This window comes from Porites lutea, chromosome 4, assembly GCF_958299795.1.
Source record: "Porites lutea chromosome 4, jaPorLute2.1, whole genome shotgun sequence".
NCBI classification, from domain to species: Eukaryota; Metazoa; Cnidaria; class Anthozoa; order Scleractinia; family Poritidae; genus Porites; species Porites lutea.
This window is the reverse complement of record NC_133204.1, coordinates 21,895,326-21,919,912: the sequence shown is the minus strand read 5'-3', so window position 1 is coordinate 21,919,912 and position 24,587 is coordinate 21,895,326. Positions and strand designations below refer to the sequence as shown.

Sequence of the window (24,587 nt, the reverse complement as noted above, 5' to 3'; positions counted from 1 at the left end):
TCGTTTAATCCATGCCTCGGGTTGAAAAACGGCCGTAAAGATGAACAGTAAAGTAAAGCAGCTGATGTATTCACTCCTGTCGGATCCGTGGGCAAGAAATGCTTCAGACCATGTATCCAAAGTATTCGGTTTTTGGTAAGATCCAGTGAATCCTCCATTTGGATCAATAATCCCTGCTTTTGGATTATCGTGAAGAAATGAAATATGTATTTTCGGATAAAAACATCCGGACTTAGATTTTAGTAATTTCGAAGGCTGCAGTTGAAAATTCTTTTCATTCACTGTCGATTTCCAGCTGTCGAACAGTGGAAAATCCTAAAATCCTGATGAGGTTTTGACTGTATTCATCGCTACAAAGTTTTGTGTTTGTTTGTTTTTTTTTTATTCATTCTGTTCGCATTGACACAAATGTGACAGGTTTGTTTGGGGGCTTGTGACATGTGAAAAAGCGAAAGTCCCTTGTTTTTTCTTTCTGATTGTAATAACAAAATATAGTCAGAAGATTCATAATTATTTTGTGGACGTTTTCAACCTGTAATGTTTAACTTTTATTGCAATCGCGGTAAGCAGACTGTACACAAATAATTTTCCTTCATAAATGTACATATTTTCATACAGGAAATATACATTTAACATACAACTGCAACATACGTACGCGTAACACTTCATAGTTTTTAAAAAATATTAGGAAAGGAGAATAATATAGAGAAGAAGAAAACGATTAAAAACAAAAGAACAATATCTCAAGAGTAAAGCTACAAACTAAACTTAAATTAATTTTTCATTTTATTAATTAGCGCATCAACTGCAACATAGGAGTTTTCAGATTCTGAAACTCGAGTAGTTATTCTAAAATTGACTTTTTAAACGAGTTTTTAGGAAAGTTTTCAAGATAAATTGGTATCTCATCCCAGATTTTAACACCAACTCGTGAAAAGGCCTTTCTTTGAATACTTAAAAGAGCGGATTGTTCCTATAAAATTGCCCAGACGTTGATGACTTTACTCTATACGATCGAACGCTGGAGATTTTAAGAGCAAAATCGAAAAAATAAATGGGAGCAGAACTCGTGTTTACAACATACATTAAATCGGCGACTTTTCCCAAGCATAGCAATCCTAGCGATAGCAGTTTTCATTTTAGGAAGAAAGGTATTGCATGCTCCCCTGCTTGGGCAAAGTTTATAAGACGGAGGGCACGTTTTTCAAGGACAATAATTTGATTAAGACATTGCCCCAAGAGATCATAAACCATAAATTATACAAGGTGCAATGAGAGACTTATAAATATCAGGAAGGGTTCGAGTTGGAACAATATGCCTCAATTTAACCTCACAATTAGACCAACACTTTTACTTATTTTCGTTAGTTAACCTTGTTTTTTTGATATGGGTGAAAAATAACAAAAAAAAAGGATAGTGAAAAAGATCATTCCACTAATGCTTACTAGATAAAAGGACGGTTAAGCCAACACTTCAAAAATTCTTATCCAAAGTGCGCTCGTTAAATAATTGCTTCGCGATTTTATGATTTTAGATTTCGTGCTTTCTGATTGTTGGGAGTAAAAATCCCATTTCAGTTAAATTTGTACTTGAAAAAATTACTTAAAGCGTGTGGTGAAATAAACAAATAAATAAATAAAATAGATCGGGTTTCCCGGCGATTCATTAAGTGAAATGTAATTAAAAGAAACTCCCAGGATTACCTTCAGGGCTAAAAGATATCACTTGAAACTTTTTAAAACAGGCTTTCCAGTACGCTTTAGCACAAACGAGATACCATCTCTCGGTGTCATGGAATTTAAATCCAATAACACCTGGAAAAGACTTTGCACCCCAAGTTGGGATGACAAGGAAAAGGATTTAACATGCAGAGCAATGGGATATAATGGTCCTACTGACAACAGCACTCAGCCAGAAAGCAAGAGTCACTCAAACACGACCATTCGTCAAAACTGTTCATCGTTGCTTTTCAATTGCAATAATAACAGCAAAGAGGATCTCCAGTCATGTGCAGGTAGCTTATAAGGTCTTTTGAACCGTTTATTCACATTGTTAATATCGTCCTTAAGGTATTCTACTTTCTCCAATTATTTGTGTAAGAAAGCCTTACCAGTAACAGCTTCTTTTGGGCTTTGTATGTGTGAGGAAAAGTAACCAGAAGCCATATTGGAACCTTTCTTAAGTAACCTCACGATCCTGAGTGGTCTTACGAATTTTGTGTCCTAACTGGCGCAATAAGGATGTTCAATCATTTAAATGGTTCATAATTTGAGTCACGTCCTTTTAAAAATACAAATTCCTAAGAGCAAACCATTAAACCACTTTTTTTTTTGCTCGCCCGTTTCTGTAGGTTTTACTTTCAACCCTGGTAAGAAAAATTAGTTCAGTCGTCCTAAGATTTCTGAAATAGTTAATTTTTCCCTCCCTGATGGGGGGTTTTGTTTCCTTTTTTCCAGCCACGCCCTCCTGCAAAATATTGTACATTTTTGTTACTGTCTATGATTTTGAAAATGAAGAAATGATCGTCGCAGTGAACGCGTTGATCATCTGTTTTATCCAAGCGGTAATAACAATTAACAATTGTGCTGTTGATTTACATATTCAGTTCCTGTACGCCTAAACGGAGCAAACTTTGATTACGGAGGAAGAGTAGAAATCTTTTATCGAGGAAAGTGGGGTAAGATCTGTCGAAAAGGATGGGATTTTAACGATGTCAAAGTCGTTTGCACTCAATTGGGTTTTAAAGGTGCAGTAGCAGAATTCATTACATCGGAGGTCAAGAACGAAACCCTACCCTATTTAATGACAGAGGTTTCCTGTAGTGGAGAGGAATTGAAGCTGTCATCGTGCAAACGAACTGATGGCGAGAATGACTGTCAAGATGACAAGGGGGCTCAAGCATTGTGTGAACCAAGTAAGTTTATCGCTCACGAGTCGTACGACTTATCAAATAAATACAGTTCAGTGCAATGTACTGAATGTTAGAATAACACAGGGGGGGGGGGGGAGGTGTCTCCAAAGAAATCTGTGGTACAGTCCGCCTGCCAGCATGACGTCACATGACTTTCAAAATGGCGAGCAAAGTGTTCATCGAAGAGACGGATTAAAATTTCGATTTTATCACGGAAATACCGTTCCAATTTCTTGGATTTGGAGATTTTAAGGTTTCTATTGTCATAGAAAACTAGATTTAAGTACTTTTTTGGAATGAAATGTCCAGTGGTGTAATGAATTTTAAAGATTTCTTTCTATCGTCGAGCAAATTTTACGGGCAATCATAGCGACCGGTCACACTTTTGAGGGCCAGTGCACAGCAAGATTGAGGAGTTTAGACACAGCAATAGGAGGTTCATCAAAGAATGTATTATACTTTACATTGTGCGTATTTTCAGCTCTTCAGAGCTAGTGAAACCCCGTATCATTCCACCCAAAGTTCGCTTAGTGCTGTAGTGTTGAAAGGGGAAGCTAAATGACAGGTATTTGTGAGAGACTGTGAGCATTGAATCTTGTTGCTTTACCGCATTTTAATACTGTATTGGGCATACACCTGTAATTCTGTAATTAAATCCCGAAAACAAATAAAAGGTTTCGTTTAATTATTTTTTGGGGGCAAACCCAGTGGAGATTTTAGGGTAATAATATTGATGATCAAAACGATGTACAAAAGGAAAGTTTAACTTTTGCCAGTGGGTCACTGGTGGGTGTTGGATGTAAATTAGTACAGTTTGTGGTGTACTGTGTGTGTTTGTCATGATGTCAACTGACATTGAAAAAAATTCAGCTGTTTCAGAGGAGGGACATGTCTTGACAGCTTATGGTTTTTATCTGGTCGTAAGCTTGGCCAGTATGCAGATCAAGAGCTTTTGAAATCCCTTTTCCAAAATAAAACTCCGGACTTAAGCTTAAAATATATATTGATCCAAGTGCATGACTAGCAGGGTCTGCAGTAAGAATAAAGAAAAAAACTCCAAAAGGAAAAATAGTGTTAAAAAAAAAATAGACCAAACAGGGAAAAAAACGGTACAAAGAAACAGAAAGAAGCGTCGCCGGGAGTCGAACCCGGTTTATCTGCACGTGCAAGAAACTCCTTGACCACTGCACCACAGTGACACACATGATTTGAAAAATTAATTTTGTCACATCAAAACAATTTTTCTCTGCCATAGACGCTGTTTGAAGCTGGTGGAGCTGTATTTATCAAGAATTCAAATATGCATTTGAGGAAAACTAGCTTAAGCGCGTATTTCAAAGCTATTTCGCATTATTTCCTGTTCAACGGGCCGACTCGATGTAGATAATCGATGGAACTACAATCAGGGACAAAAGTAGTTGACACACTTGTTCAGAACGGGTGCTTTTAACAAACATTTAATTCATTTATTATTTCTTTCCTTTTAAACGCCGTAAATCCCCCGACCCCCCGAATCAATGTTGTCTGAAGTAAAAAAGAGACTTGAGGGTCCAAAATTCAACATTTATTTTGGGGGGAAGGGGTTGGGGTAGACAGGGGAAGGGGATAAGTATATCCACGGTGCAAAAAGGGGTCATTTTACGGAAGTGTGTCAACACTTTTGTCCCTCATTGTCTGAATGCAAAATTGCGCTACTGCACACAAGCTGAGCCGTGTATAACGCTGATTTTAACTGAAATTAAAGGAATCAATGACATAATTATGTTATTGGTGGTGGGGGTGACATAGACTTATTCACGACCGAATTATAGGGCCAATTCGAATTACGCGATGACGTAATAAAAGGGCTGCGATATCCAGAATTAACGTCGATATGGTTTACAAGCTAAAAACTGACGATGAAACTCGCGCCTATGTACAACTTTTGATGAATTTCAAGGGAATGCGTACTGAAAATATTTTTAATAAAGTGGATATTGCTTGTTCTTCACTTTATCCTATTGTTAAGGCCCAAACAATCACGGATAGGGTAAGGATTGACACGTAGTGGGGATAGTCACTGGCCGGCCACGGAAATATGGAGCGTTAGTGAAGAGCGGCCGTCACTGCGTTCAATATCGAAACTACGGAAAAGTGAAGGTAAATCATGGCCAATTCAATAAAAAACTAAGGACAGCGTAGCAAACATTGCAAGTGTACACGAAAACAATTACTTTCAATCCACCTCGTGACACTCTGTGTGACATGATAACGCAACGCAAATAGCGTGACATAAGCGCATATGTCTGTGTATTTCGACTGCATTTCTCAAGCGAAACCCTGTGTTTTTGTCTATTGTCGGCAGAGAAAATGAAAAGAGAGCTTTGAAACGTGAACTGGTATTTGACTCTCAAAGAAAACGACGGCTCAAACTGAGGAAAACACTGCTTCCTTCGTGTTACAACGGTTAACCACGTTTCGGCAAACGGAAAGTAACATTAGTCTGTTATGACCTCTTAATGTCGATATGTATTCTCGTGGTTAACCGTTGAAACTCCTTATTTGCACCACATCGCTGGAATTTTTCTCGCCAAGAATACGTATTGCGAAGCACTTTCTACATAGCGGAATCTTCTTTTGCCTTTTGTGAGGAATTAGCGCATAAAAAAGGAAAATTTCCCAGCGCACGGCCGTCATCGATCACGTGTTATCCCGCTTTTCTGGGCCAAAGTAATTGCTGTTTTGGCGATGATACAAACTGGTCTGTCTATTTTGGAAACAATTTCTTTGGCATTATGTGATTTACGAGCTGGGAAATTGAAATAGTGGTCCGTCCAACATCAATAAACAATCATGCCATTGGATAAATGGCAGGCGGTCATGTAAAATCATTACAAAAGTACATTCCTAACCTCGACGCCTACCTACGCTAAAGGTTTGGATCAGTTAGGTTAGAAAAGGTCTCAAAAAAATAAAAAACACATCTATATATAGGGCACAGCACAAACGGCTGGCCCATCATTTATGAGGTTCATAACCTGTATATTGTTCACGTCCTTTCACTAATGGCAAAGGTCAATGTGAAAAATATTGCATGTCCCCTCTGTTACTCTGCAGTACTTCATTCGCTTAAGTTAACCATTTACCAGAACAATTTTCATTGTACCTTAATGTTTCCATCCTTTTTCCACTAATGATAATACTTGTGAAAACATTACATCCGCAGCAACGGCATTGATCACAACACAAATCATTTCGTCTCGACCCGACGGGATTTCAGGAACGCGCGCGGGAGTAAGAGATTAAGTAATGACATACGCTTCGTACATTTTACTCTACGTATACTGCAAATCAGGACGAAACTCTATAAATTGATGTTTAAAAACAAACAATTTGGCCCATAGAGTAACGTCATCGCACAAAAATTCAGCAGCGTCAAAAATCTAGCCGGAAAACACAGATACATATTTCAAACAATCAGGGACAAAAGTAGTTGACACACTTGTTCAGAACGGGTGCTTTTAACAAACATTTAATTCATTTATTATTTCTTTCCTTTTAAACGCCGTAAATCCCCCGACCCCCCGAATCAATGTTGTCTGAAGTAAAAAAGAGACTTGAGGGTCCAAAATTCAACATTAATTTTGGGGGGAAGGGGTTGTGGTAGACAGGGGAAGGGGATAAGTATATCCACTGTGCAAAAAGGGCCCATTTTACGGAAGTGTGTCAACACTTTTGTCCCTCATTGTAGCTTTGCTGAATTTGGTGGAGAATTAGGAGATCTACGGAGGCCCGCACTCGAAAGGAATGATATGAAGTTAGGCCCATTTAATTAGCAAAAGAATAGATGAAATATAAACATGCATGATCTGTGAATGGAACCTCCTATTCTGGAGACTAGACCTTGCCTATTTTAGAGAAAAAAAAGAGATTTAAGTTTTGATGACCTTGCCGGTCCCGTGAAATAGATGGCGATCCTGCAACACGGCTTGCAAAACAAATTAACAAAATTTTACAATCACGGACACAAAATATCAAAACGGTTTACACAAGCAGATTATAGCAACACCAAAGCTCACACACATACGATCGAAAAAGCGATATATAGCGATATTTGTTAGCTTCTTAGCCTTTCCTCGTCCAAATAACTGTAGTATCCCTTGCTAATTTGCACAAGCGACCCGAGGCTCTTGCCCGTTACTATGTGACGTCATACGGGCAGGCGGAGTGGGTCAAGAAACTTAGGCGGAAAACAATAGAGTAACCTCCCCCCCCCCCTGCTATAACAGTGACGAACATTTTTATACTCCCGAATTCTGGGCTTTTTAAAAATTCGTCTACATGTCGCCTTCTTTAAGAAGGAGCTGGCTCACCTTGAGCCAAATTTGCCTTGTCCGGGCCCCGCCTTGGATAATTTCTCCTCACCCGTCATCATTCACTAACATCTTCTAGACGATAATATGAAAACCGCACCAGCTGGCAAGTCTGGGCCAGACAACTTAACTTACAAAAAATAAAAGGGCCAATGGCCTATATTGTAAAGAAATTCACCTCTTATCCCATACGCCTTCTAAAGTGACTCTCATCTTGACTCCTTATTAGCAAAGCCATCGCCAGGTTTCTGTGCGAATATTCTGGGCCTTTTCGAGGCATGTTTTCAAAAATTCTGGTAGGCATATATAACATATAACATACTTACGGCTCTTTAATTGGAGTTAATGGCGTATTGCAATCGTTAATCAAGTGTTTAGGGAGGCTGTACTTTAGCAAAAATGCAACAGCAATGCACTCAAGATATGACGAAGATATAGACAACAATAGATTCAAAAACTTAGGATAGGACTTGCCTCTATAGGTACGTTTCAAAAACCTATCCTTTTTCATGAGAAGTTAGCCTAACCTAACTAAACGTGGCGTTGAATGTAATATAACATACAACTATCCCCAAAAGGGAACGTCGCGTCTCGGTATATCTACCGCTATGAACCGACCCTGAGCGGGATAGTATTTACCAAATCGTTTGGATAAAAATGAAAAAAGCAAGTTTTTGTAAGTTAAAAACGTCACATAGTAGGAACTTGTTAACAATTTACAAACATTTCGGGGATTTCGTCAAGTGCGTTTTTACGATTTTGTTGCAAACTCTACCTACCAGTTAACGCTGACAAGCCAAAGTTCGTCGCTTTCTTGGTTGTTGTTTGTACGACTGCTTCATTTAACGCACAAATTTCATCTTTCGAAAATGTCTCGAAACGAGACGCCATCTTGGCTCAGGTCGCAAAACAGTGAATAGCCAAGGATATTCAGAGTTACAGGAGCTAATCAAAATGCGAGAAAATTGCTATTCACTGATTTGGTAAATACTAACACCGCTTATTTTAAGGATAGGGCTCAGAATCAAAATGAATTAAAGTCGTTTTAAAGATAAAATATTTGGGCGAGCCTGGAAGAATGGCTCAACTGCATGTTCTGTAGGGAATATTTCGAACACCTCATATTTGTCTGTACGTAAATCAAGCTAAGAGAGAGAATTATAGAGTCACGCTTACGGCAAACTGCAAATTAACGTCAAATTCAAGTTGAGAATGTCTCAAAATAAAAAATGAACAGATAAAAACAGTACAAAGCAGTTCTTATGGATAAAAATGGTAGAGGTAGTAATTGGTAAATGACAGGTAAAGGGAAAACTTGGTCACGTGGTACAAATTCACGTTTACCGTTTGCTTTTAACGTGAAGTTAATGGGGCTGAAGAGTTCATATGTAAAAATTTCCAGCCCGCTTACCGAGATCTCGGGAACTGAGCCAGCCCGCCCTCTCATATGAACACGTCGAAAATTTTACAAAGGATTTAGAGGTAAGGCGAGATCTCGGAAACCGGGCCAGTCCGTTCAACCGGGCTCATATGAAGAGGCGCACTTTATCTTTTTCTACTTCAAAAGATGATTGTGTCGACATCTTGTGCACCGATCCAGCCAAAGAGAAGCTGACCTTTTATGGAACGAAAAATTGCGAATCAACAGAAAATAGACAAACATCCATCCGGTAGAGCTGGTTTCCATAGCTAACTTTACACCCCCAAGTGAGTTTTCTGCTACATACATCAAAGGGGAGTTAATAGTGTATCGTCAACAGACCAGTTAATCAGAAACCAGCAAAAAAAAGGACTGCTGAAAAATGCTTAAGACTTACAGTGGGAAGGAAGAGATTCATATGGGTTTTTGGTAACTTGGGCGGCTTTATTATCCCACTCAACCCTAATATTGTCGTTCTAAAAACAGCCGTGTACAGCTATTTCGAGAAAGTTCGTCGGAAAAAGTTCACGCGACAATCCCGAAAGGCATTGTGGGTGGTTTTGAGTTTACTGTTCTTTGAAAGAATTTGCATGAAAATGTGTTTGCGAGTGCTAAAGGAAAGCAACAAAAGTAGGTTCGACAGTGAAAGTCGTCAGAAACAGTGTATCGATCATATCCCATATTAGCTTTCGGGATTGTGGCGTGCACATTTTTCCGACAACCGTTCTCGAAATTACTGTATACAGGATGTTAACCTCTTCCACGAGCCACCTATTTCTGTAGACAGGCTACTTGGAGTAATTGGCTCCGTGCATAATGACAAAGATTAGTTTCAGCTCATACTCCGCGGGCTTCATATCCCAGATGGTATTGTTCAAAATGCTTAATTAGCAAGTAGTTTACTGGTACCAGTAGTTCAACAGTACAATAACTGTACTCAGTAGCCCAGTAACAGATAACAGCTAAACTATTTTAAATGTGCCTAATTATCGGCTAATCTCCGTTATCTCAGTAACAGCTTAAGTGTCCGAGAGAATAGTGGATGATCAAACGAAGTTTGGATACAAATTGGCGATTGTACACTTACTAAATTCTACAAGTATGCAAAAGAAAAGCGGTTTTGATTTTTTAGCCTTGTCGCACCTTGGTCGATTTTTGCATGGGTTTGAGCAGGATTTAAGAGCAGACTGAAATAGCATTCGTATGAAAACACTGTATTTATACCTATCACGTACGTGCTTATGAAATTTTGACATCACAACACATTTTTAACTCGTGGATTACGCGTAGTGTCAGGAACAAGTTATCTTGAGCACCTGGGATATGGAAATGTGTCACTCAGGTGTAGACACTTTTGTAATCAGTCGGCCCTGTGCGAGAGCGCTAGCCTCCCACGCAGACGTTCTGAGGGGTTCGTCACGCGTTCCTGCCCCTTGAACGTCTGCTGACTTGAGCGGAGAAACACGTAGACCAATCAAAGCAGACCCCCAGATCTGGGAAGTGCACTTTGGACCTTGAGAAATTTCGCGCTTGACTTTATAGCTCCAGAAAAGATCAGGAAGGTCTTATGAAAGGTGAGGACCTTACAGTTTTAGAACAAACTACTCAGTTAACTCAAAAGCGTTCGTACTAGAGGCTATCCTCACAATCTCATTGAAAAATATAACCTCGGAGCTTGAATTTGCTGAACGGAAGTCGGCTTTACTACAAAACAATACGTGTGAAAAAAGTTCTGCCTTTTTTTTTCAGTCTTACAGGGTAACCCCGCCGTTGCATCACCCAAAGAACAACTTTATGAGCAAATGACATCTAATCCAGCCTTTACAGAGAGAAATTATATACAAAAGGCCAACGCTTATCTCCTAGATTCTCGTCCGGAGAAAAATCTTTGGTCACGTATCACACTCTACAGAGCTTGTACGTAAGTGTTTGGCTTGTCAACACTTTGACATCAACAGCGCCGATTGGATCTCCCATAATCTGTATGAGATCTCCAGCTGATATTTGTGAACAATGGGAAAGGAATTTATCTTTCGGTTCAGCAGACGTTCGTGGGGTGGGAACGCGTGACGAACCCCTAAGAACGTCTGCGTGGGAGGCTACGAGAGCGCCCGATAAAACGGCAATTATTGTGGAAGATCGTGCGCGGAGGTTTCACTGTGGTGATTTTGCAGCGTTCACAGGATCGATCCTGGACATAACTGAGCACTTCTTGAAGGAAACAAGTATTGAAAACCCGACAAACATTTGGCACGGTTGGCGAGTTCATGATGTGAGACCAAAAAACTTGTGTGGCCAACCAAGTTTACTAAGAAACTATTATTAAGAAACCAATGCAAAAGATAAGTCAAATAGAAAATGCATTAAGCGTTATATTTTGTATAGTACATCACGCGTCACTTGTATAGTACATCAAGTGTATGTTGAAAATAGCTATCAGATGTTGGTGTTTAGTATTTCCAATGAGTCGGCTGATTGTCGACTTGACGCAAGATAATTTGTTTTCACTCAGAAAAATTTAATAAATCATTCATTCATCATTCACTACTTCAAAGGAGGCTAGGGTTAGCAAAATTAAATGTTTTGACCAGAAAGGGTAATTTTGACTCCAATAATCTAATCCGTTCCGGAAACCAAGGGATAAACAAAGGCAATCCTAAAAGATGAGCCTAACGGGCTGATCAAAGACAAAACTGGAGGCCTATTTCGCTTCTGAACACAGTATAAAATTGCCACTAAGACAATCGTGGCTAGAATTACAAAGGTGCTGCCCAGCTTTATACACGAGGATTAGACGGGTTACATCAAAGGCCGTCGTATTGGTCAAAACATACATTTAATAGCAGACATTATAGAGTGCACAAAAACGGTAGATAATTCTGGTATAGCGTTGTTTTTAGATTTCAAAAAGGCGTTTGACAGTTTAGAGAGGAACTTCCTTGAAAAAGCTTTAGAGATGTTTAATTTTGGCACTCCTTGAATGCACTGGATCAATACTTTTTACAGCAATGTATTCAATGCTGCGTTATTAACTAATGGTTACGTAACGTCGAATTAGAACGCGGTGTTAGGCAAGGCTGTCCTGTTTCTGGTGTACTCGTTGTATTTGCTGTTGAAATTTTAGCAAATTCAATAGGAAACGATCAATTGATAACGGGTATACATTTCAAAGGCAGGGAGTATAAGTTATCTCAATACGCGGATGACACCTCATGCTTAGTACGTGACGAAAAATCAGTTGAAAAGCTCTTCGAGAAGTTAGAGGCTTTTAAAGGATGTTGCGGATTAGAACTGAATAGATCAAAAAAGGAGGCATTGTGGTTGGGAAAAACTGGACCTCAACCGACAAACCTTATCAACACAAACTGGCCTAAGACGTGCGTTTGTCGAGGCGTTTCTTTTTCATGTGATTCGGAGGCTTCCGCAAAGAATAACTTTGAAAAAAGTTAGTCGCTCTGGAAAAAGTGTCTTAACGTCTGGTCTTCTAGAGATTTAACGCTCTTTAGAAAAAATAAGCATTATCAAAAGTTTAGCTCTTTCAAAAATTCTGTTCTCAGTGTTCCCACTGGTTTTGTTAATCAAGTGAACAAATCTCTATCCAACTTTATATGGAACCACAAACCACCTAAAATTAAGCGCTCGACAATGATTGAAAGGATAAAAGATGGCGGACTCAGCATGCCTGACTTGGATAAAATAGATAAATCTTTGAAAGCAGGGTGGGTGAAACTTCTCTTAGACCCTCAATTGCAATCCTGGAAGACAATACCGTTTAGCCTTTTAGACAGTGTAGGTGGCCCGTTGTTGTTTAAATGTAATTTTCGTTAAGAACTTTACCTGAGCTCCCTCGTTTGCCGCTCTTCTACCGAAATGTTCTCAGTGCTTGGGAGAGTATATCACAAGCACACAGCAAGTATAAAGAGGGAACTCAAAAAAGAGATCCTGTGGAATAATCATGAGGTCACTGTCGGTGGCAAATCTGTTTTTTTTTATAAGCAATGGTATGATGCTTGCATAAAGACCTTGCCAGACATCCTAGACAAGCTAAGGAAGGAAAGTTCTTGACGTTTACAGAATTCAAGAAGAAGTACATAATTAACACAAACTTTCTGTGCTTTATTGGCTTGTGTAATGTAATCCCAAAGCACTGGAGGAAAGCCTTTAGTCTTGATAATGAAAATGACTCTGTAGTTACAGAACATGAGTCAGTTCGGCCATTTAAGAACTTGCCCCACACTTGCCGGCAAGCACGCGTCTTAAGTATCTAAGTCTTTCCAAAAACCTACATCAGAAGTTCGTCTTATTGACACTGGATTCACAGATCAGACAATTTCGGCGTTATACCTTCTTCCATTCAAAGTTTCAAAAAACATAAAGTGAATAAAACGATTTCTTGCATAAATCAGCTATATTTACGAAACATAAACATGATGAACAAAACTACAAGAATTTACAACGCAAGCGAAAAAACACATGTCGAAAAAACTTAAGGGGGGTCCGAGCCCCTGAAGACTAACTTAGGGCCTAGTTCCCACACGTCCGAACAATGTAACAGAAAATAAATTTTCAGTTCCGAACATCCTCCCGCCCGATGCAGGGAGTGCATCTTCAAATTGATCAATAATGTTCGCATCAAGTTCAATAATTGTCAAAGTTCCTTTGGCAGTTCAATCAAGTTCAGCAGCTAGATCAGCATCACAGGCTTCAAAAAGGTGTAGCCGCTGCACTGGACGACGGGTAAGACTTCCAGATGTCAATCGCAAGGTAACTGATCGGATAAGACCATCACGACCAGGATGGGTGGCTTCCACGCGCGCACGTTTCCACTGACCTCGAGCTAAGTTATCTTCGCTAACAAGAACCAAGTCACCTTTGTGTATCTCGCGACCAACTGTAAACCATTTCTTGAGGGGTATCAAAGATCTCAGGTACTCAGCATGCCAACGCTTCCAAAATCCATTGACAAGTTTTTGATGATACTGAAAACGTTTAGTGATGGCTCTAGAAGTGTGTGCGGAAACATGGGTGTCCTTAGCTGGAGACGCTTGAAGATTTCTCCCTATCAGAATCTGAGCAGGGGTAATCACGCTGTAGTCCCCAGGGTCTGCACTAAGGTAAGTAAGAGGACGACTGTTTAGCTGTGCCTTGATTTCAGCTAAAATGGTGGTCAGCTGTTCAGCATCCAGCATTGCTTTGGCAAAGATTTTCTTCAGAGGTGTCTTGACACTCTTCACAAGACGTTCATAAAACCCACCCCACCATGGGGATCTCTCCACGATATACTTCCACTGAATCTTCCTTTCAGACAATGCGACTTGAGTTTTGTCAGCTTCAAGTACTCTCCAGCATTGCTGCAAATGTTTATTAGCACTCTTGAATGTTTCGGCATTATCTGACCAAATAATACTGCACATTCCTCTTCTTGCCACCATTCGTCTTAAGGCAAGGAGAAACCGCGCCGCAGTCATGTTGCTCACTAACTCTAAGTGTATTGCACGGGTAACTGCACTGGTAAATAGACAGATGTAAGCCTTTTCGCCACTGTCTTTTAAAAACAATGGACCAGCAAAGTCCAAACCAACATTAGTAAATGGCGGTGCAGGTTTGATCCTGTCTTCAGGAAGTGGTGCCATCTTCTGCATAAATGGCTTTGTGTGGTAATGGCGACAACCTAGGCAGTTCTTTTCTGTCTGACGGACTGTTGATCTCCCTTTGATCAACCAAAATTTCTGTCGTAGGACTGATAAAGTACACTCAACGCCAGCATGGAGTTCACGGCAGTGAACATCTTCAATCAGGAGCTTCACAACAGGATGGTTGGAAGGCAAGATAATGGGATGCTTCTCCTCTTCCGGTAATGAAGACTTATGAATTCTTCCTCCAACGCGAAGTAAGCCACTAGTAGGGCACAGAATTGGATTTAAATTTGCTAGCTTGCTGTCCTTCAAGGGACCACCCTGTTTCGCCAACGAAGCTACTTCGTCAAAACTTGTTTTCTGTACATGGGCTATCAGCCATTCTTCTGCCTCTCGTATCTCTAGTCCAGTTAAAGGAGTTGAAAGTCTCTCTTCTTCTTTCAACTTCGAGTTGCGAATGAATCTTCTGATCCATGCAACAGTTCTTAACCATCGACTGTACTTGCTAAACCTGGCGTAGTCAATAAACGGTTCTCTAGTTTGGACAACACAGCTGCCAATAGCTTTACTCTTCCTCTCCACTTGTACTGCTTTATTTGACGACTTGGATCTTAAATCCTCTGGCCAATCCTTTTCTAACTCTTGCAACCAAGAGGGCCCCTTCCACCACAACTGACTCTCTCTAAGCTGGCTGACAGATAAGCCTCGGCTAGGTAGATCTGCTGGATTATGCGACCCTGGGCAATATCTCCAAACACTAGGATCCAACAGCGACTGAATCTCCATGACACGGTTAGCAACAAATGGTTTCCACTGTGAGGCTGATCCTCTGATCCAGTGCAAGGTGGAAGAATTGTCCGTCCAACAGACAATGCGGCTAATAGGACAGTCAACTGCATCTTTAACATAGATACACAGTCGAGCAGTTATCACTGCAGCCATTAGCTCCAAGCGAGGGAGACTAATTTTTCGCACAGGAGCAACTCTTGTCTTAGACATCACAAGGCTTGTAGACGCCTTCCCTTCTTTAGGAACAACTCTCATATAGATGGCGGTGGCATATGCAACTTCGATGCATCACCAAATGCGTGTAACTCCACTTTTGCATGCTGGCTTAAAGGCCAATCAATGTAACTTCTTGGAATGTGAAGCTGTTCAAGCTCTGAAAGCTCTTGAACCCACTGAACCCACTTCCTAGAGGTTTCTTCAGGTAACTCATCATCCCAACCAACACCCTGGGTCCACAGACTATGAAGCAAAAGTTTTGACCTTACTGTAAAAGGCGAGATGAGACCGATCGGATCGAAGATCTTTGCTGCTAAAGAAGCTAGTTCTCTCTTAGTGTATAATGTCTCTGATTTCAGTTTCAGAGAGTCCAATTCAATCATAAAGACAAGGCTGTCTGTTCTCGTATTCCACTTTAGACCTAAAGCTTTCGTAGCTGGATGCACTCCTGCTAGTTCACTCTCCAATCTGATCAAATTATCTGATGCTCTATCTTTCTCAGGAATGGCTTGCATAACCTCAGGCGAATTGCTGGACCATTTTGTCAAATTGAAAGCTGCTTGCTCCATAAGCTGTTTTGAACTTTGCTGTAACCTCACGGCTTCACGTACAGTATCTTTCCCTGAGGCAAAGTCGTCAACATAAGTGTTCCTCAGAATTTCATCTGAAGCTTCAGGGAATGTTTCTTTCCATCTCCTTGCGTGCTCTTGAGTGGTACAGATGGCAAGGAATGGACTAGAAATAACTCCAAATGTAACTCTTGTCATTCGATAAATCTTAGGTGTGGCATCAGGGTCCAAATCTCTCCACAGGAAACGATGTGAATCCCTATCTTCTTCTTTCAAGCCAATCTGCAAGAACATCTTTTCAACATCACCCATGACCCCCACCTGATTCTTTCTGAAGCGCAGAAGAATTCCGACCAAATCAGGGTGCAATGCAGGGCCCGCTTCCAAGCAGCTATTTAGAGACACACCATTTACATCTCTCAGGGATGCATCAAATACAACCCTCGTCTTAGTTGTTTGCTTATCTTCTCGGATAACAGCATGATGTGGAAGGTAAAACACAGGACGCCCATCTGCTGGTGCATACTGCTCATAGGGTACCTCTTCTGCTACTCCGTCCTCCACATACTTATTAATGGCCTCTTGGAAGAACTTGGCTTTTGGATGAATCTTGGAGCAGATTCCTCTCCAGATTATACAGCCTACTTCTTGCTTGCTTGTAATTATCTTTCAGTACAACTTGCTCATCTTTCCATGGCACTGAGACTTCATACCGACCATTCTTGTATGCTAATGTCTCTTTAAACTTCTTTAAGACTGTACTTTGACTTTGGCTGGTGGAAACTGACATTTCAACAGGTGCAATACCAATGGACTCCAAGTTCTAGAACTTCTGAAGTGTATCATTTAGTTCTTGGTTAGCACAAACTTGAACACTCATAGACACAGTGCAATCTTGGCCATGACCACCCGTTGGTCCACAGAAGACCCAACCTAAGAATGTACGAAGTGCCACTGGTTCATTAGGACCACCTCTCACAACATCGCTGGATACAAAGGAATAATAGAAATCCAAGCCAATGAGAACATCAATCTCTTGTTCGTTCCGGGGGAATTTCTCTGGAAACTTTATATCTTGAAGGTGAGGCCACTTGGTAGGATAAACATCCACAGCATCAGCTGGACGGCATATAACTGGAGCAGTTAGTGCCTCAACACCTTGCGGCTTTCCAGGATCGCTGACCGGTGCTAGCGTAAAGGAAATTCTCTTTCGCAAAGTGTCCCTAGCAGATTTTCTTCCAAAACCCGAGACTGCGATTCTCACAGTCCCCCCATCAAGACCAAGCTCTTCAACCACACTCTGTTGGACAAAGGACATTTGGGAGCCGGGATCAAAGAAACATCTGACAACCTTTTTGCAACCATTCGATCCACAAAGGATAGCAGGAACAGTCTGCATGATCACCTTCCCACCTGAATTAACTGCAATGGAACTTGCTACTATGGAAGACGACGAGGGAGGAGTTGCAGATGAGGATGGTGGCTCACAGGACTTTGAATTGGCTTCTTCTGGCTGAGACTTGACTGGTTCCAAGTGCAGGAGACTGTGATGTTTACCACGGCAGTATTTACAGAGTGGTTTTTGACAAACTTCAGCTCTGTGACCCGATTCAAGGCACCGAAAACACAGTCCTTTGGATACCGCTTTTCTATATCTTTCTTTGACTGGCAATGACAGGAAACTGATGCACGACCACACCCAGTGGTTTTTACCACAAATGATGCACGCACGCCCTTGAGTTGTCGTACACAAGGCAGAGGTAGAGTAATTTCGTGAAGGGTTAGACTTGGAATGGGCTCCATGATTCCAACTGTTTTCCTGTGCAGGGGACTTCGATTGAAGAGAGGGAGGCTGGGAGGACTCCTGAGCTCTTATTAACTGTTCTAAGAAGGCAAACAATGTTTTCACTTTCACATAGTCCTCTTTATGGTCACCAATTTCTAATTCCCACTTCTCCACAACCTTTTTCGGTAACTTGTCAACAATTAAAGGCACGAGAACAGGCGCTAAGGTCTCGGAACGGAACTTCTCTCCTATTGATTCAACAGAACGAACATGCCCAACCACTTGATCATAAAATTTACGCATGGACAATGCATCTTCAGAATTCAACTGTGGCAAATGAATTAGGGACCTTATATGTGCATCAAGAATCAACCGCGGATGGCCAAATCAGTCCTTCAGAGACTCTAATACTGGCTGATAATTCTTTTGTATGACTGCAAACCCTTTAACCGCTTCGGCAGCTGAACCTTTTAATGATCTCATTAGGTATTCTAATTTCTGAACATCAGCTAAAGATGGATTATCCACGACTGAGACTTTAATTGACTGATAATAAGACTGCCAGCTTAAAACATCCCCATCAAATGTTGGCAGATCAATCTTTGGAAGCTTCACTTGTACCTTGGGGCCTAACGACAACGGCGCTTGGGCTGCAGTTGAATTACTTCCCGCGCTTTCCTTACCGACATGTTTACTTTCTAAGTAATGCATCATTTTCGCCATGTATTCAATGACACGCAATTCGTACTCGTTATGACCCTCACATTCTTCATCAATCTCTTTGTCTTCCAATAGAGTACGCATTGAGGCCTGAACTTCTTGAAGATCGTTCCATTTATTTGCAATGTTATCTTTAAAAACCTGAATTCTAGCATGGTTATCGGGGATTGACAGAGCTTCGTCGATAGACTTCAAGGTGTCCGTCACGGACTTTCTAAGAAAACGTCTTTTCTTCTTAATAGCCTCCAGGTCATTCACCATTTTCATACACATCTCCACTAACCTTGAATGACAGTTTCGTTCATTAAAACACTCCAAAATTTCTGCAAAGTTCACAAGAGATAATGGCGCCAATCGCCGCACTGCCAAGACCAACTTGACCAAATTATTCACCACAAACGGAGGTCCAATTCTCAATTCTCCGCTGGTATCTTCAAATACTCGCCGACACTGTAGATCCGGCTACTGAAGGACCATGAATAAAACGATTTCTTGCATAAATCAGCTATATTTACGAAACATAAACATGATGAACAAAACTACAAGAATTTACAACGCAAGCGAAAAAACACATGTCGAAAAAACTTAAGGAGGGTCCGAGCCCCTGAAGACTAACTTGGGGCCTAGTTCCCACACGTCCGAACAATGTAACAGAAAATAAAATTTCAGTTCCGAACGTAAAGCTTTGTAAAATAAACCATCACATCCTGTACACTGACGACAAACTTTTCAAGGCCAAACTGACAGTGACACTTGTCATGTGTGTAAATCGAAGCAGACCCTAAAGCATCTGTTTGTAGAATGCCTGCATGTCCACTCCTTCGGGAACCTTTTGACCTCTTGGAGGAACGACAATAACTCGACCTTAGTGTCTTTGACCAATAACGATAAAATTTGCGGATATCTCCCTGAGAAACATTCCTTCCATACGTTTAATCTTGCCTGATGATTGCTCGTTTTTATATCTACACGGCAGCCAAAGAAAGCGAACCATATAGTTTCTTATCCTTTAAAGCTTTTCTGAAATATGAATTTTTTATAGAGCCTTCAAGCGTCTGTGCATCCTTGAGTCTTAAGGCGCAAACACTTTTGACACGTTCAGTCGTTTTTTGTTATTGGTTTTTTTTCTAATTTAGATTAGTAATTGCAATATCCTGTGTACCAATTGTATCTTATCTGTACCTCTTATTTTGTAATGTCTCTCTTTGTTTGTTAACATTGTATATTGTACTGTACTGACTTAAGCTTTAAAAAAAAGCAAACAAAGCAAAAACTTGCAAAAACAACAGCGGTGAAACAATAATGTTTGGCACCCTTTTAGAACATGTTTTTTTTGGTTTTATGTCCACGCTTAGATGAAACCGGGGTCATTACAGTGAGTAAACAATGATGCCCTTCAAAGGGGCCTACTGTCAGAGGGTTCAAGTAACATCATGGTATTACCCCCTGCCAGGCTCTCAGATAGTAAGGACCGGCGTTGCGAAAACAAGGTCTGGCTTGATCTAGAAAAGGGGCGGTGGTGGAGCAAGAAGAAAAGAGCTTTTTCTCTCTCCAGCTTTCTCTCAGTGCGTTACTATCTTTGAGCCTGTCACAGGCTATCTCTAGAAAAAGCTAGCAAAAAAACCTTGGCCTGGATCCATTTTTCGACCAATTGCAAGTTCATTATCACCTTTCATTTCTATTTCATTTTTATTTTCAATTGACACCCTTTGATTTATTATTTTCTAATTAATAAATATTATTTAATACATTTCCATCAACAGAAAATTTGGATGTGTTAGATCGGAATCCTTATTATTTGAAAATTGGTAGCAGCGAAACATTACCATGTTCCTTGCCAAATGACACTCACATCCGATGGTACATCGACGACAAGGTTGCTTCCACTTCTGGGGGCCATATTAAGACTTCCAATAATGCATTAACAATAAACGATATCAGAGTGTCTGATGGAGGTACCTATGAGTGCCGTGGATTAAAGTACACAAAGTTTTTCACCATATATGTGATAGGTAGGTAGGCTCTTCATTACAAAATTGCCTTATTAGTTGTCAGTGTCAATAGTGCCAGCGTCTGTCATCATCATTAGAACGACCCTAAATCAAGGAACGGTGGAATAGCGGAAAATTAACTAAAATTCTAAAACGAGGAACGGCGGAAAACGCGGAACACTAAAAACCAAGAACATAAAAGAAAAAAGAGCAAAAAAAGTTTATGTGAAAAACGCGACATTGATAAAGTTGCTCTTATTGAAAATATTGTTGTACTAACACGCGACGTCCAGAATCAACTAACAGTTCCCTAGTTCGTTGATTTGTGACTGTCAGCTCTAAGCATGACTATTTCCCTTCCCCACGGCCATTTTTCGCGCAATTTTCTCCCAGAAAGATGAGTTTTAAATGCAGCGAGTAAAAAAAAAAATATATATGAAAATTTCCTCCTAGTCAAAGTTATCGGAGCCGACCTGCTCGGGAACTCCTTTAAGTATAATGGTCGCAACTCAGGCTGCTTGTTTAAGAAAATGTCTAAAATGCCTTTTGTGATCTCTTTTTGACGAAGTGATAAAGCGGCCAATACTCAGCTTTTGACTGAGTAGCCAGGGGCGTAGATACTTGAACGCCAAGAGCCGATGTGTACGCAAGATACGCGCGCAAGCGCGTACCTGGAAAAGTCGAGGGTATAAAAATGATATATAAAGGAAATACACCCAAATATTAGTTTCCAGAGAAACGAAGTGATTCATTCGTCGACCGAATCTTTAACGATTTATTTAGAGAAATCGCGGGAAAACGACGCGCAAATAACAAGCTGGATGGTGCAACGCGTTGTTTTCACTTTGGCCTGTCTTCTCGGTAGAGGAAGTAAGGTTACAATTACACGATTTTTGTTAGAAACTGTTCAAGGTCATTCGCTGTTTTGTTCGATTTTCGCTGGTAAGGTATCCATTGATAGACAATCTGCAGATGACAAGTGTCCGCTAAATTAGGGTTGACGATATACGAAAATTTGTCGACTCTGGACAAGGAAAAGTGTTCGTTGTCCTTACCTTAACCGGTGTCCGTTTTAAGCGTACTTCAGTAAAACAACCCAAAAGGCTACGTCATTTCATATACAGTAAAAACGCTTTAGCTTACAACGTAACCTCACCTCAGTTGCTTAAATCGTATTTGACTGATAGAACGCAGAGATGCTATGTAAATGGAGTCTTATCCGTAGGACAATATGTATTATGTGGCATTCCCCAGGGCTCTATTCTTGGACTGCTATTGTTCATATTAAACGATTTTTCTTAATGTCTACAGCATACAACACCTGGTATGTTTGCCGATATCCACAATTGAATGTTTCTTAAATAGTGACTTAACTGCATGATTGGCTTAAGACAAACAAATTGAGTTGCAATACTTCAAAAACTAGTTATATGACAATTGGCTCTCGGCAAAACTTGGCAAAAGCCAAGTTCATGAATGTAAAGATTAATAATATAACTATTGAACATAAACCTTTTACTAAATTATCGGGGGTTCATATATTGATGAAATGCTAACCTGGGATAATCAGATCAAACATATTTCATCTTAAGTCTCTAATGGCTTGCGAATGCTGTATTTAGCTAGAAAACTAGCCGATAATCAAGAGACTCTTAAACCTATTTACTATTCACTTTTCCAACCCTACTTTGACTATTGTGATGTTGTATGGGGTGACTGCTCCAAAACACGTGCTGACAAACTGCAAAAGATGCAAAATAGAGCAACACGGATCATCACTCGGGCTGATTGCTCTGTCAGATCATAAGATGTACTGAGTTTTCTAGAGTGGTCTAACTTAGAATAAAGTATTCAATAATAATTGTCCGACGTTCTTTCGGGAGCGGTTCCATAACTATAATTTGAGCGTGAGTGCTAAGGGAGAGATGGCTTACGAAAGCGTTACACCATAAAGTCGCAGCTCAAAAGGATTTGATGTACGTAATCCTTGAACATTTTTACATTGCAACTAAACTGCTATACTCTTTACGGGTGTATTTTTAGATTTCCCGGATCCTTTTTCATGATCTTGAAGTGTTTCAAATGAGTGGTTTCCGACTACGATACATCTGTGAAAGGTTGAACCCAGGAGTCATTTCATAAGTAGGTTGAGTGTGATCGACTCTCAGACAACCGCCAATTTGACTAACAAAAAACGACTGTTTAACTGTGACAATAGACGCAGATCGAAACGAACCAATGACATTACGAGTCTTCATAGCCAATAACATCACGGCTTAACTAACAGACGACCAATAATAGAACGTCGCGACTAGATTGATTAAATAAAAGAGCCAGGTAATTCTTTTATCTTCATTTGATATCGATGAGTCTGTTGACGGCTTTTGGTATAACTTCAGATCAGAAGGCGAGTAAAAAGAACGAAAAGAAAAGAAAAAAAAAGCTATAATGGTAATAAAACTGGTCACGTCGGTACGCGTTCTTCTTAAAACGTTCTTGTTCTCTTTATTATCATCATTTTATCATATTCCGCGTTTTGGGTCAATTTTCCGCCGTTTCGCGATTTACGGTTGCGCTCATCATTACTACCATTACTAGCATCACCAGTATATAGGATGTCCCGGATAGTCCTTCCGAAAAAGTCAACTCTGTTAAACGTTAAGTCGAATATATTAAGGGTGCATACGTCATAGTAATTGTTTCTGTGCAATAGATCCGTTTCGAAATGCGTTTGTCAATGATCTTTCTTGATCTGTGGTGGACAGGGTAGGTCAAAAATTCAAGTTTCACAATTTTCTTTAAACCCCTTTTGTTTTCATTTCATTAGTCATTTCAATAATCGTCCTTAAAAGAGGCACCATTATTACAATGTCAATTATAGAAAGGGCGGTTTCAGTCAAAGTAGCGAAAGTCAGTCAAATTAGCAAAAATTACTCCTTTCCATTTAACATTAACTTTAACTGAAATAAATATGTTTTTCTTTGAAAGCGGAATTTAGAAATATGCTTCCTCAACAAACCCTTATAAGTGGAAAGTCTGGTGAAATAAACTGCACTGGCGTAGGAACTCCAGTCCCACAGTTTGAGTGGAAAAGAGATGGTAACAAAACGTTTGATAAAGATAGATTCACCAGGATGTCTGATGGCAACTTGCGAGTCAGTTTAGTTGAACCAGGAGACGAGGGCGTCTACACATGCACCATGAAACAGAATAAAATATCCAGTACTAGCACCGAAAGGCAAGACATAACTGTTTCTGTAATAGGTATGTAATGAGCAGAATAGACGCGGAAACCTAAAGTTACCGTAAACCCTATTAAGAGAGTGTCTCTGTAAGAGCGGTCCGGTCGATTTTGCTTGACATTCATGTACCTATACTAAAACCAGAATCCGTTTGATCGGATCTCTTTATTTTTCAGAGTTTTACGGAAATTAAATTTCACTCGAGCGAAGGCCTGTCGTGACACTTTTCAAGGCGTTACTTAGAGGCAACTTTGGCGGACAATTTACAACAAACTACGGGACTCAGCAAAAAGCAAATACCACAGACATGCATAATAACTCTATGTGATCCATTGAGGCGACTTTCATGAACATCACGTTTCAATCAAGCAAACAGGAAGACTTGAACGACACCTTATCGGTTCGCTTAAGTCAATCACGCGAAAACCGATCAAATTCAAGGTACATTTTTGAAAAAGTGAGGCGTTCTTAACTGATCCAACTAATATAGCTAGGAAGTAGGTGCCATAGAAAAGGTAACTACAGAAAAAAACTTTGCGGCCCGACCTTTACTAAAACTTTATAACTCCGTGAACTTACCTAATTTTCGGCAATCTCCAAGTTTTGCCGCCATTTTGAGGGACTTGTCAACATGAAGCGTAGCAGATATAAATCGAGCAGGTAGATCTAAAACCGTCAGAAATACATACGAAAGCATTCAAATGAACTTCACTTTCAATTCAAGGGGCAAAATTTGAAATTGTTCGTTAAACCTACCATTCCTACATCCCATGCGACCATTTCTTCCAACAATTCAAACACTACAACTAGTGTTCGAATTTCCCTCGTCGATTCCACCGTAAGAAATAACCTGTGCCACCTAAGCTTCGACTCGAATGTGAAGTACGAATCAAACAACATAACTGCTTCATCTTCGAGGCCATATCACGCTGGTATTTTGATTTTCTGATCGAC

General features: G+C 40.2%; 2 protein-coding genes across 2 annotated transcripts; both read right to left on the bottom strand.

The window, feature by feature from the left end:
• Window positions 1-13,351: 13,351 nt before the first annotated feature.
• Window positions 13,352-15,364, bottom strand: LOC140934399 (uncharacterized). Its single transcript, XM_073384027.1, has one exon. It carries the CDS (start codon window positions 15,362-15,364, stop codon window positions 13,352-13,354), a length of 2,013 nt encoding a protein of 670 aa, XP_073240128.1.
• Window positions 15,361-18,661, bottom strand: LOC140934398 (uncharacterized). The gene is made up of 3 exons (XM_073384026.1): window positions 18,092-18,661; window positions 16,763-18,007; window positions 15,361-16,503 (listed from the first exon to the last, which is right to left on the bottom strand). Exons 1-3 carry the CDS (start codon window positions 18,659-18,661, stop codon window positions 15,361-15,363), a joined length of 2,958 nt encoding a protein of 985 aa, XP_073240127.1.
• Window positions 18,662-24,587: the final 5,926 nt, after the last annotated feature.

Bases quoted from the DNA above. Each gene is read 5' to 3' on its own strand.
- LOC140934398 (XM_073384026.1), bottom strand. From the start codon at position 18,661: ATGGTGAATGACCTGGAGGCTATTAAGAAGAAAAGACGTTTTCTTAGA. The intron at 18,008-18,091 runs GTATTAGAGTCT...CATTTGCCACAG, and splicing joins TACAAAAGAATTATCAGCCA to TTGAATTCTGAAGATGCATT. The intron at 16,504-16,762 runs GTTTGTGCTAAC...ATCTGCTCCAAG, and splicing joins CTGTGTCTATGAGTGTTCAA to ATTCATCCAAAAGCCAAGTT.
- LOC140934399 (XM_073384027.1), bottom strand. From the start codon at position 15,364: ATGAGAGTTGTTCCTAAAGAAGGGAAGGCGTCTACAAGCCTTGTGATG.